This window comes from Pipra filicauda, unplaced genomic scaffold, assembly GCF_003945595.2.
Source record: "Pipra filicauda isolate LSUMZ 115617 unplaced genomic scaffold, ASM394559v2 scaffold119_size3216105_pilon, whole genome shotgun sequence".
Taxonomy (NCBI): Eukaryota; Metazoa; Chordata; class Aves; order Passeriformes; family Pipridae; genus Pipra; species Pipra filicauda.
The window spans coordinates 3,201,410-3,215,720 of NW_024103651.1; the positions used below are offsets into that span (position 1 = coordinate 3,201,410).

General features: G+C 45.3%; 1 protein-coding gene across 1 annotated transcript; it reads right to left on the reverse strand.

The window, feature by feature from the left end:
* Positions 1-210: 210 nt before the first annotated feature.
* GATA3 (GATA binding protein 3) lies at positions 211-13,214 on the reverse strand (the record flags this gene model as incomplete). The annotated part of the gene is made up of 3 exons (XM_039386310.1): positions 211-1,549; positions 7,445-7,570; positions 13,069-13,214. Coding segments are annotated over 3 exons (557 nt in total), but the record flags the coding sequence as incomplete, so codon positions are not given.
* Between the last annotated feature and the right edge of the window lie 1,097 nt (positions 13,215-14,311).

The following is a 14,311-nucleotide window of genomic DNA, read 5'->3' on the forward strand; positions in this document are numbered from 1 at the left end:
AAACTTTAAGAAAAATCAGTAAAGAAAGAAAAATATTCCTTTTCCCGCCCGCAAGCACAAAACACCGTTAAGTCAACAGAATTTAATCTAGTTTATTCTCAAAAAAAAAAAAAAAAGGAGGAAAAAATATGAAAACAAAACAAAACAAAAAAAAAAAGCAGGTCTTATCACTAGCAGTAAATAAATTTGTACAACCATTCAGTCTGTATAATAGGATGAAATAAATCTACATCTTTCTTATTTTGGTGCGTTGAATTATACATACAAACAACAATTACAGGAACTTGTTCACAATGCGTATAGACCTGGAGAATGGCTATCTGAAACCCCCTTGTTGGCAATGTCCGCATGTTAACACTGATTGCCTGACACCATTGGTACTTCCTATGTAAAAGGCCCGTGGCCCAAAAATGAATGATCTCCCTACAGCTTTTATTTATTTAGTTATTTAGTTAGTTAGTTAGTTAGTTAATGCATCATCAAAACCGTTCTAGCCAGCCCCCTCCCCCTCCCCGGAAACAAAGAAACCGAAAAGAAAACCAACAAAAAAAAAAAAATAAAAATAAAAATAAAATAAAAGGAGAAGACATGACTGGCAGTTGGTCCATTTGTTCGTAAGACCGCGTTTCCTCTTGGTCTGCATTGTTTGTTTTTCTGGTTTTTAAATTGTCCTCCCGTCTTCTTTTTTTTTTTTTTTTCTTTTCCTTTTAAAAAAAATTCTCTCGGAGTCCTTCATGCCTTTTTTTTTCTTTACAGCTCCTCAGATGCAATAAAGTCTTCCTCAAATGTACAGTATTTCTTACAATATAAGTTATATGCAATGTTCAGCGTTTTTTATTTTATTTTATTTTATTTTTTTCACAGCACTAGAGATCCTGTCCAATAGGGAATGCAAGTTCTGAATGGCTTATTCACAAATGGTATCCAGATTCAGTGGGTAAGAATACATAGACGCCATAGTGAGTTCCTTTAAAAAGTGGCAAACATCACTTTTTTAAAACTTTTTTTTTTTGCTTTTTCTCTTTTTTTCTTTTTTTTCCTTTTTTGTGCTTTTTGTAGTTTTTTTCTGTGTTTTTAATTTTTTTCTCTCTCTTATGCCTTCAAATAACCTTTTTTTTATTTTATTTTTTTTTAATCCTTTTTTTTTTTTCCCCCTCCCATTTGATTCGGGACGTCAGACCCATAACCACACGCCTGCAAAAATGCAAGTATATAAAGTAAATCTCATTTTGAGACTGTAAGCATTCAGCAGGGGAGTCTCTTGCTAACCCATAGCAGTGACCATACTGGAAGGATGGTGAGGTCCAAAGGAGAGGCTGGATGGAGGATGCATCGGTGTCGGTGTAGTCAGCATGTGGCTGGAGTGACTGAAAGGTGAAATGTGGCTGATGGAGGACATGTGTCTGGAGAGGGCGGCAGGGTTAAAGGAGCTGCTCTTGGGAAAGTCTTCGAGGTTGTCATGGACCTTTTTGCACTTTTTGGATTTGCTAGACATTTTTCGGTTTCTGGTCTGAATTCCTTCCTTCTTCATAGTCAGGGGTCTGTTAATCTAAACAAAAATCAATTATTTTTTTTGTGCTTCCATCCCTTCTCCCCAAATCACCATAGGATCCGTGTACCCCGTGCCCCGTATCCTGGGGCAGTGCCCAGCACCAGCTGGTCGGTAGCCCCCCTCCCTCCCTGTACACCCCACTTGCCATCGTTACACAACCTCTTCCCCTGTGCCATGGCTACACAAACACTCCCCATCCACCCCAAAATTCAGATCCCACCAGGACATCCCAAGTTTGGATATTTCTAAAGACAAGACAACAGAAAATTTCTGGCAGAGCCACACGGGAGCAAAACATACCCGAATAACTCACAGTGGCTGAAAAATTTCAGCTATCTGCACATTAGGTAATTGCACCGTGTTTAGGAACAAAACCAATCATTATCACCTAGAAATATTCCCCACAGACACCATCCCACCCCAAGGCTTCCTGTCTGATCTAAAACCATTATCAGCAAGAGTTGCTGGGATTTCAGTGCTATGAGGGGTCTCAAACTTTCACAGTGGCATTAGGGAGCTGGGTAACTCTTTACAAAAGTGTCAGGTCTTTGTCTTATTTTTCTGCTTTCCAAAGATTTTTCTCTAATCATTCTTTCTGGTTTACTTTAGCCAATCTGATTTTACTTCTAAAGCCTTTCAGGGTTTTTTGGGGGGGTTGAAACAGGTATCTGTGCTGCCCAGCAGAGCATTTTCTACTTGCATACAAACATATCTGTAGTAAAATTAAACATTAAATTCTCCTGCATGGATCTACACAGCAGCAATTATCATCCATCAGGGTTAGGAAGTGGTAGCAAAAATCTGTTGGACCCCCTGTAGAAAACACTTATTACTCTAGGTTGTTCTGTGTAGGGTCAGGATTTGGACTTTGATGATCCTAATGGGTCCCTTCCAGCTCAGGCTATTCCACAATTCTATGAGTCTGTGCTGCATAGAGAGACAGCATCATAATATGCACTAGCACATGTGACATGAAACCCCCACAAACCACACTTGGGAAGGGATTTATGCATCCAATATCTGTAAACAACCTTAAAAATATGGACTTGGGGGTCTATGTGGGTATTGCACTGGCTCCCCTGCAGGATTTCACCTATAGCAGAAGGCAGAGGAGCCCAGCAAATCACCTTGAGGCTGAACCACCCTTCTTAATAAATGTGAGCACGTGACGGCACAAGGGGCATTCTGCAAGAGGGAGAAAAGGGAGAAAAGATGAACCCCCTATCCACTGGGATCTACTGTCTCAGACCCAGAAAAGGACAATGGAAAAATGTGCCTGCAAGGGCCCTGAGCAGCTCTTCACCCATAAGACCTTAAATCAGCACAAGGAGCAAAGCATTCCCTTCTACGTGAACACAGCAAAGTTTCACTTGTTGCTCTTCATTCCTGGTCCTTTTCCCCACAGCATGTGAATCATTCTTGGATTTCTCTCCCCAGGGAAGCTGGGATACAATAACTCCCTGTTACATGCAGAGATGGAGGCACAGGAAGAGGAAGGACCAGGCTCATCTCCAGTTTAGGCATTCCCAAAGTTCATCATGCCAGTCTGAATTCGTGACCCCAGGTTCTCTGCACCGGCAGTGATAGGAACCTTCACCTCATCTAAAAATGGGTGAATTTTTACATGATTCCTCTACCTCAGGATGAAGGGATCATGAAGGAGCTGCCCTGCTTGCCAGCAGCTAAATTTAGGAAGGATCTGCCCATGTGCAGCCCAACAAGAGCCCTGGGGCAGCAAGAAGCAAAACTTCAAACGTGATGGGCTCCAAATGCAACACTACCTGTCTCCCTGGGTTCCTGTCCTCACTGAGGGAATGGGGATCCACACAAAAGGAAGGACCTTTGCTCCAGATCAGTGATTGGGACGGGAAAGCTTTGCCTGGTCTGTTTTCAGTCAGCCAGCAGGGATGTGTTGCCCAGGTTCAAAACCAGGAGGAAGTAGTAAGGGAGCCCCACCAGGCAGCAATGCTGGAAGGGACCAGAAAGTCTGAATCTGTGATGAATTCCATCTCAGATTTGAGGAGGCCCACACAGCCCCAGCCTCCCCAGCTTCTAATGAGGATTTGTATCATGACACAAAGATCCAGGACCAGCCAGAACTAATTTGCAGGTGAAGCAGCAAAGGTGCAAGCTCGGGAGCTGGTGGTGGCAAAGTGACATAAGCCTGGTGCTGGACTGGGGCTGTGCTGGGTCTTGGAGCAAGCACCTGGTCCTGACCCTGTGTTGCTTGGTGTCATGTCCTACAGGACAGTGAACACCTCCTCAGAGCAACATGTCTCATGTTTCACTCAGTCTCTTAGAACAGGTTGGCCCAGGCCATGATTTGATGTGAAACTCAAGGATGGGAATACCGGTTTTGTTCAGGATGGTGGCAAAGCCATGGCCAGCCCCACCACCGGGGTCAGAGCTGCCATCCAAGCTGTTGGCTGGACACATCATCCCAGTGTGCATGGTCTCACACTCCTAGCAGGTAACCAATCCAAGTGCAAATAGATAAGAACTCTGATAAATGCAAGAAAGAGTGAGACCAGCACAGCCGAAGCAGCAAGCTGGAAAATTTTTCCAGTGACTTCAAAGACCATTCACAAGCAGGGTTAAAGTGGTCCCCAAAACATCAAAGGCATGGACCCATCTCTGTTTCTGGGGTAGAGAAATGAAAGACCCAGAGGGAAGACCTTGTCTGTGAAAATTCATTCTGATAAAAATGACAAACACATGCTAAATTAAAATTAAACCAGCCGAACGCATGTATATGAAATTCATTAATTTCAGATGGAGCCAATTAATTATGGGCAGGAATTATGCTCTTTGTTTTATCATATGCAAAATACTGACTGCTCTGCTCTTGGGACACACAGCCCTGCTTTAGGGTATTGTGAAAGGGGCCTTTTCTGATGAATTTTGCCAAAAACAGTGGTAAATCACTCACTTCTATGGGCACAGGCCAGTTTGCTGTGAACCTCCAGCAAGGTACACACTCCCACCCATCCCTGAAGTGCACAAAGGCTCATCCCGCTTCTAAAGACTGAAATAACAAGGATGAGAACCTCATATTCAACAGATCAAATGCAGGGGATAGTCTTAACCATTATAGGTCTGATCTTGCTCTGACTGAAGACAATGGGATTTTGCCATTGACCTCAATAAGGTCCTGTCACTGAAGCGGATTTATCCTTCAGACATAGTCATTACAATGTTGGGTTAATCTTCCAGGCTGGCTGTATCTTAGAAAGCACTCTGGGATGCCACAGGATGAAAGGCACCGTATCAATGTGAAATATTAGTCATTGTTAATACTGGTGTTAATGGAGCCGGCTCTTGTTGAAGTCAGTGGGAGGAATGCCAACAGCTCCACTAAATGCACCCCAAGACTATTATGATTATTGCTTATATCCTACTGACAAATGGGTTTGCTTAAGCTGTGGGAATCAACAGTAAAACAAACTGATATAGCTCCGTGAAAAAAATGAACACCATGGAAAAAAATAGCCTTTTCACTGCAGTCATTCCCGGTGTGGACATAAAATCTGGGTAAGTTTCAACTGCAGATCAATCCATGAAAATATGCTAATGATGTTAAGGTCCGAGAAAATTTCATTAAACCGAAAGAAAAGAAAAAATGGGGAGGGGGATGGATAAAAAAGTAGCCAGGAGTTTGCTACAGCCTAGCCCGAAACAGGTTTAAGGCATCTTCTGAGCACCCAGACATTCCACTGTCATTGGCACAACATCTGTGCCGACCCTCAGGTGCTTGGGAGGGACATACTACAATCAGCCTCTCTATTCCTGATGCCTCTCCTGATGTAAAACCCGCAGAGAAAAGATACACGTGGGGAGCAGGCTCACACTTCTTACTGCATCATAGTTAAATATTTTAAGAATTTCTTTTTTTAAAAAAGGATCTACCCACTCATATCTAGATTTTAGTACCCTTGCCTACTTATGCTACTGCACACAGCATCTAAGTCCTCTGGGGGTTTCATTTAAGCAGGTCCCATTAATGGAGTTGCTCATAAGGCAAGATACTACTTGACTTTGGTAAGTAGCTCTGCTGAGCTTTTAAGCAGCTGTTGGAGTTTTTAATGAACATGAAAATGGTTCCAATGTGCTCAAGGCCTGCCCCATGTCACAGATTTCACAGCTGGATCTGCGTTTCCCTAAACAGTGGATCTGGGGGTCAACTCAGGCCAACCAGGTTTGCAATGTCAGTGCAAAAAAGAAAAGGATGTGCTCTTGCAGGCACATTACTGGAGACCCCCAGCACTCAGACACCATTCCAGACACCTTAGGAAGGATTCCTCCAGTCAGATGTCTACAATGAAGGTAGACACTCATCATCCTGCCCTGTTTCTGGGGAGAAACTACATCATCTTCAAGGGCCCAAGTCATCTCATTCAAACACAGGCACCAACCAGTGTCATTTGAGAAGAGCCTATTTTCTACAAAAGGCTTTGCTGGATACAGGAAATGTAGCTCAGGTATAGGTCTCCCAATAAATTTCCCAAACTACACAATTTAAGTCCTACCGCTGGTGACTACAAGACCAAAGTGAAAACAGAGCACAAGCACGGACTCCCCCGGTGAAGTTGGCTGACCTTGCTCCCTTCTTGCCAAGGAAATAGCAAACAGAATATTTTCTTGTGATATTCTGAGAGCTTTCACTCTGGGTCCAGCCTGTTTGTTTGCAGTGATCACACTGAGAGTTTGATGACAAGCTTTGCTTGCTACATGGGACTCAAAACGTGCTGAGACACCTGCCCGCTAAAGAGTAAACACATTTTCCTTTTTTCCAAGAGAGATGCCTCCCATGAAACAGGTGAAAAATTAGCCTGGTTGTTTGCTGGCGTTTTTTTCTACTTAATCCAAACTTGTTTACTCATCCTAAGAAACCAAAGAGCTTGAAATAACAAATGGAAGAGACTGAGACACAACATGGGTTGGGTGCCCCATGAAACACGGCATGTCTTTGATGTGTTTGCACGGGTGGACATAAGGGCAGAACACAACCCCATATTTCTAAACCAAACATAAAGTAATCAACCATTTGGGAAAAAAAAAATAAAACTTTATCAAAGCAGAGAAATTGCAAGCCTTTTCCTCCTTCTGACATAATAATTATTCTAATGCCACGTGGAATGAAAGTAACAGGAGTAGCCTTAAGTGTCCTTTATTAGTACTATTATTCAGTACAAAACTTTTCAGGTCCCTTTAGCTCTTTCCCTGGGGCACATATCCCTGGTTCCTGCAAGCTGGTTTTGCATGGAGATATTAGATTAAATCTGTCAGCCATTTCATTTCATTTCTCCTTCCCTTCCATGACAGATGCTTTAAAATTCACATCACAGGTTGAGCAGACTCCGCAACCCACTAACTAAATCAAGTCCTTTTTTGGTTTAGGAGTCGCTTGCGTCAAAGAGGGCAAACACAAGACCAAAATAAATCATCTTTGGGGACTGGACAAAGGCAGCCACAAACCCAAGAATGATCTAAATGCTGGCACATTTTGCTTTTTTCTCCAGAGTTTGTATTTGCTGGAGGAACCAAGCTACACATAGTAGGGGTATCAGCTTGCAGGACAGCGTGTTGTCTTTTCCAACCCTCTGAGCCCAATCAGCAGCAGATAATGTCTCTCTGTGTTGATCCACCCCTCCTTTCTTGGCTCAGGCATGGGAAAGCTCTAACATTACCCATGGATAACCCTGTTTTATACCTTCCCAAGTTGGACAGGCTATGTTTGAAAGGCTGGCAACTCATCCCTCCAACCCCCAAGGTCCCCAAAGGGATAACAGGGTCTCTTCCACACAAGACTGGAAATCCTTAAGTCAAGGAAGAGTTTGGACCATCAAGCACTGGAGCTGAGGCCCTGTAATTGAGTGTTACAGTCACACTTACATTGTGCAGCTTGTAGTAGAGCCCGCAGGCGTTACAGACGGGATCGCCGTTGGCATTTCTCCTCCACAGGGTGGTAGTGGTGGTCTGACAGTTTGCACAGGACGTGCCCGCCCTCCTGGCTGCAGACTGTGGGAAGGAGGGAGAGAGACAAGGGAAGAGAAGGAGAGAAAGAGGAAAACACCCGTGTTAAAAAAAAAAAAAAAATTAAAATAAATGCGATCAGCAAAATTTCTGAGAAAGAAAACATCAACCCTGCAAGACTGACGCACATCGGCAGAGGCCTCCAGAAACTGACTTGTGAGAACAAATAATAATTGTGAAAAAAATCCCCGAGGTACTTTAATCCCAAATTATATGTGAACTGAATCAGGTGCCAAAGGGCATCCTAAAAGTGAGTGCTAAAACCTCCGATAGAACTCATCAAAATTAGCAGCGCTGGCACAGCCCATTCCAGAGGGGAAAATGTTATTTAAATGCCAACGTGTCTTTCCATCTTAACTCTCCCAGACCCCCCGAGGGGTCTAATTCTGCAGTCAGGGCCTGAACAGTCAACGGGCATGAGTCACGGCGGCTCCGGCGAGCGCCGGGTGAGACCCGGGTGGGCAGCTGCTCGCCGGGACCGACCGCAGGCACAGCCCGGTCCTGCAAATTCAGCTCAGCTTCAAAGGATACAGGATCCAGATCGGAAATAACACTGTGGCAAAGAGCAAGAATCCCAACTTTTTTAATTACACCCTTTTTGCAGCCCAAACCTTCATGTTTATTTAAGAACTGGTAAAGAGCCCGAGAGCAGGATTTACCATTTCAAAAAGGGGTAGGAACGAGGAAAAAAAAAAAAAGTCTATGTGCCAAAGTGTATAGAGAAGCTCTTTCTTTTAGCTGTGATAATGATTTAGCAAAGTCAAATTTAGTAAAGTCGCTCTCCTTTCACATGCATGAATTTGTGTTATCATTTAAAAATTGTAACTTTAGAAAACAAATTGCCCTTCTGCCACTGAAGGAGGAACAGGAGTTTTCGGACTGCTGCGTGAGCGCATGAGTTTTTGCGTGTGTGCAAGTGCCTACAGCTCCTAAAAAAAAAAAAAAGGCCTTTATATCCCATCCTATCTCTTCTTCATCAATATGACACAGTCCCAGAGCTCTGATTTCATCCCCATGCGTTGCTTTCAATGGGACTGCTCATGTGCTTAAAGTTAAAACATGTGCTTAAGCGATTTGCCAGATCATAGCAATGCTTGGCACCTTGCAGAACTGAGCCTTTAATGCTCTCTTTTGTGCTCTTACTGTTTCAAATTTACCCCTCACCCCACACAGCCGCACACTGTGGTGCATCCAACATTTTAAAAAAAAAAAAAGAAAGAAAGAAAATACCACATCTTTGGATACCGTACAACAAACCCAAAATGCAAACATGGACACTGGCACAGCGTTAGCGTTAATACCAACTCTTGTTAGGTCATGTTGCAATTTTAATCATAATTGAATGCGGCGTAGGTGGAGAGAGAACGGGTTGGTTTTGCTTTAGATAGAGGAGAATTTTTTTTTCTTTAAATTAGACAAAAAGGACTGTCTAAAAAATAAATAAGACAATGCCCACGAGCATTAGGAAGCATCACAGAGGGCCTGGTCTGGCAGTAAGTGGCTCTCCCGGGCTGCCTTTGGGGACAGTTCCATTTTGCTTGACCATAAACCACTCTGAGCCGAGCCGATCCCAAGCCTGAGGAGGCCTTTAACTGACTTCTCCATGCTGATGACCAGCAGGAGCTGGGAACAGTAAATGGGTCTCTGGCTGCAAAAATCCCAGTGCCAGAAGATAAAGCATCCCACCATGAGAACAGCAGAGCCCCAAATTCATGTGTAGCACACACACTTCAGTCCTGCCTTCCTCACAACCATGCCACAGACCCAGATTTTGTTCCCATCAAAATCACCAGGATAATGAATGTGCTTTAAAAGTAGCTCAGAGACAACACCTTACAGAACTGGGTTCTCATTGAGAGCTGGGGGATGGGTCTACAGGTCTCTGCCACCCAGCTCCCGCCAGGAAGCACGTGTGGCTCCGAGGGGCACGAGTGGCTCCGAGGTTTGGATTGAGCCTTTCAGTGGCAGCTTTGCCCTTATCAGACCCAAAAATCAAGCCTAAGGAAATTTCTAAAAACCAGTGATATTTGACTCAGCCCACACAGGGGAAACATCCCCTTTGAAGATATTTGGGGTTTCTACATGGTGCTCACCGTAATTTCTCTTACTGCAAGCGCGTTCAAAAGACACGCCTGGTCACCACCTTGCTGCCTTCAAACAAACTCTGACATTAAATAAGCAAATAAATCACAACATCCACTGTCTTCTCTAAAACCTCTTCCAACTCCTGTATTTCCCCTATGAAAATTCAGCATCATTAGCTGAATATTTTAAGCTCTTTCAGTCCCAGAGTGTACCTTTTATGCTGTACCAACTTCTACCAGAGACACCGGCAGTGGCCAGGAAACAAAGAATAATAACACTATTGTAAAGCTCCCAGGAATGGCATCCACTGAGCTAATCACCGACTAGGGGCCTGGCCATGTCAGTAATGGGATGACTAATTAGCTGCCCCATATCATCTGCAGGACCAGGCCCCATGGCCCAGCTGCCTGTGAGTCCACAACTTCAGAAGTACTGGCAGGGATGAGAAGGTGGAATTGAGGAGGGTGCAGTAGGGACCAAATGCTGATAAGGATGATAAATTAAGGGGCATTTTCAGTGTCTGGATTTATCCACAAAGTCACAAGCATCAGTTTCCTAAAATATGATTCCATGTGCATGGGCTTACTGAGAAATTGGCTGTAATCCTTCCAAAACCAACGTGACTGGACATGGAAATGGAGAGCTCTGCATCCACATGGAAAGGGAAAGGGAGAAAAACTAAAAGAAGGGTTTCTCAGCAGTGACAAGGCTGTCACTGGCTGTGAGAGGGACAGGAATGGCCTCCAGTAGGGCTGTAGACCTTTTAAACAGAGTGATGGTACCATCTGCCTGTTCTTGATCATCCCACCAACATCTCCACATCTTCCACCTTCCCCCGAGATGAAGCAGAGCTGTCTGAGCCTCCACCCAGCAAGGCTCCATCCATCCCACCTAAAGGACACCCTTACAAAAACACTCATTGAATTTAACAAGGCTCTGGCTGCGTTCTCAGCACCTCAGAAGTTCTTTGCCTCCTCTCTCCCACCCGTTGAATCCAATCATTAGTTTCAGCTAATCATCAGCTGTGACCAGAGCCTACAAAACCATCCCAAGGTCATGCAGGAAACTTGAGGCAGAGAGAAGGAGCTGGATGGCCACCCTGAGCCTCCATCCACACGCTGCCTTCCGCCTACCATCACAAAGCAGGAGAGATCCAGTCAAGCCACAGCCACACGCACATCCAGGCGCACAAAACGCAAACACGGGCCCAGCTTCAGTACCTTCTGATTGTTTTTTTTAATCAGAGGTTAGCAAGAGAAATAAATAGAGATGCAAACAGCATTAGGGATGTTTTTCTTTCTTTTTTCCCAGACAGTGCTAAGTGGGGGGAAAAAAAAATGTAGAAAAATCAAATTTCACGTTTAGGAAAGGTCGCATTCAAAGAACGGGAACTTTTTGTAACTTAAACTTTAACTAAAATGCCGAAAGATTGGAGCGATTATGCAAGACAAGGTCTCTCTTTACTTCTTTTCTTTCTCTCTCTTTTTTTTCCCCCAAGAATGACCTTTTACTATGTATTTATTTATATAGTTCATTTTACATGTGCCGGGCTCGGGGTGACTCGGGACATTCTTTCGTGGTTCCATCAGACACTTTTTGAAAGCTCTCCCCCCCTTTTCCAGCCGCTTTCCTATTCTGCCTCCCCCTCCGCCTGTTTGGATATGCTCAAGCTCCTGTGTGTTTGGGTTGGGGAAACGGAGCTGTTGTTTAGGAGTTATCTCCAGGGCTCAGATATCCGGCAGCTTTTTCCTAGGAAGTTAACTTTACACATAAAGAGAGAACGAGGAAAAAAAAAAAAGAAATAAAGAAAACGAGGGCTGTGTGTATAAGACAGAAGGACCGGGGGGGGAGGAGGAGAAGAGAACAAGAGAGCTGCCCAAAAAAAAAAAAAAATCAAAATTCCAGCCTGTACTTCCCTCCCTAGAAAGCTTTTCCTTTTTTCTAACAAGGCTATGAAAGATGAGGGAGACAGATATTTTCCTATATGGGAAAAGCCCATGGAGAGGTTTTGTACGCAGGAAGTTTGGGGGATAGAGCAACAAACCCACAACTTCCCCAAAACTCACACGACCAGACAGAGCTGTCACTGCTGCTCTCCACAGCATAACCCCTCCTGGGAATGTACTGCAAATGCATCCCAGTGCCAGAGGGAATAAAGCAAATCCAATTTTAGGGGCATCTCCCAGGTGAGGAAGCTGATCCACATCTAAGAGCTGCCGGACAGAGGCCATGAGCACCTTCACGGGGAATGCAAAGCCAATGAACCAGCCCTCTCCTGCCTGCAGTGTCTGTCCATGCCAGGCACAAGCCTCACACAACTGGTCAGACCCATCCATCAGCTCAGAAATTCCATGGAGAGGTGAGAGCCACTTTTCCTCCGCATTTTGAGCAGCTCTCAGGAGCCCTTCCACACCTTTAATCCTAACGAAACCAAACGTGCCTCAATTCGAAACATTCAGTAACTTCCCAAGCAGTGACCATAATTTTTTCCCCCTCTTGATATACTTTTTTCCCCTTGTGATCTGCCAAATATACTTCAGCATATTTATTAGCCATGCCCACAGCTTCCAGACCTTTTTGTGGCTTCCAGGGAATTGCATGAATAGATCGCTGAGGATGCCGAAGTGTGTTGCCTGTACGTAGAACAGTTGTCACAGGCTTGTAACTATTATTTCAAATGTTTACCCGCACATTTCATCTTCCTCCAGCTTCTGTGGCCTGGGCACACACTCGGCTTTGCACACCCCCATCCCCTGCCTTGTGCCCTCACTCACACCAGCTTAAAGGGGAATGACACAATTTGAGACCCAGATGGCACAGGCACAAATGACCACACCGGGTACCAGCGGCACCAGGACCTGATGGTTCAAGATCTCTACAGAACCAAGGTCTGTCCAACGCCCCACTGGCACCTGGGATCCAGTTTGGGTCCCTTCTCCATGACACCCCCAGCCAAGGGGGATGGAGACACATGTAAGAAGGTGGAAGCAGCAGTCTGGAGAGCCCAGCAGAAATCCTGTTCTCCTGATAATCTCTTTGGTCACTAGGAAAGTATTATTCTGCCCTTAAGCCCTGGTAAGAGCCACCATCCATGGGTCATCATCCAGAAGCACTGTGTGGAGGCATCTGTCCCATTGTGACCTGGGAGAAAACTCAGTTCTGGTTTGCAAGAAGCCCTGGATCTTGATTTTTTAACCTGTTTTGCAGTTTGCAAGAGGACCAGACAATTGAGGCCCACAGCAGCTGGGATCATCTCTCCCAGCATCCCTTTCTCACAGCCCTCTGACGCTGTGAGACCAGTGGGAGCTGGTTGAGATTCCCTGTCCATCCCGAGCTGCAGATAGGAAGCAAAAGTTGCGGAAGAAGAAAAAGAAAGAATAAAATAGAAGGAGACTCACCAGCCTTCTCTTGGGTTTGATCAGGGGCCGGTTCTGCCCGTTCATTTTGTGATAGAGTCCGCAGGCGTTACACAAATAGTGCCCGGTGCCGTCTCTTCTCCACAGGGGGGTTGAGGTAGCCCCACAATTTACACACTCCCTGCCTTCTGGAAACAAGAGAGCACACAGTTCACTTAGGGAAATCAGAAGTGAAATGAGCTGGGGAAAGCCCTCCTCCCACCAGAACAATTCACAACCTCCCAAGAGACCCAGCCATGCCCGACCCTGCCAGTCTTCCCCAGGCTCAAGGATGTCCAAGCGAAGGTCCAAGGCCATGACTGAATGATGTCCCTGTCACAGGGGAATCTGGTGGGTTCTGATCCTGTTCCCTTCCCCAGCACCACTGTGCAGGCAGCATCAGGCCTGTGTCCCAGCAGTAGGAAAGAGGGATGGTGGCAATGACAATCCAAATGCTGTGGTGGCTCAAGGGGCTCCATGGAGAAACTCTCACTCCTCCTGCAGGTTTCTCCTTTTGTGGGGGGAGGGCGACTGACAGTTTCCCCTCACCTTTAGATTAAGCACTTCTACAACTTTCCAGTCCCCATGTTGCCATATGGACTAGACAAACTTTGGTAGGCTTTGCAAGAAGCCTCCAACCCTCTACCCTTGTTTGGATACAGAATTTAAGTCCATACCCATCTTTCTGATGTGTATGAGGACCCTGGTGTCACCCCTAGAGCTCCAGGGGTGTGCATGAGCCTGGGGGGCTCTACCTCTGACCTCAGGTCAAACCACATCAAGGATCCCCAAAATAATCACAGATTAACAATCAAAACATCTCCCTAGCCCCAGCCAGTGCACAAAAACTCTGCCAATATCTGCTATTGATTAATTTGCAATTAAGCTTCCACCACCCAAAACTTGCAGAAACCCTTCTGGATTCTCTGCAGCATCCACAGCCTGAGGGTCCATCCCTGCTGTCTGGGATAGCAAACAGCCCCAAGCCTGCCTGAGCCCTCATTAAGGTCTTTCCCTCCTTCTCCTGCTTTTGGGCAACACTTTATCCTCTCCCTGGGTATTGCAGAGGGCAATCTCCCCCAGCCCACCAGTTCCCAGTTTGGGGGAAGGAACTGGGAGGTTGAGGACATGCCTCTCAGCTACTTCCAGAGGATTGAGGGGTTTTAAGTTGGGTCTTTGGTTTATTAGGGGAGGTTTTCTTGTACTTAATGCCACTTGTGGCCGACCTGAGAGCAGAAGCAGACCT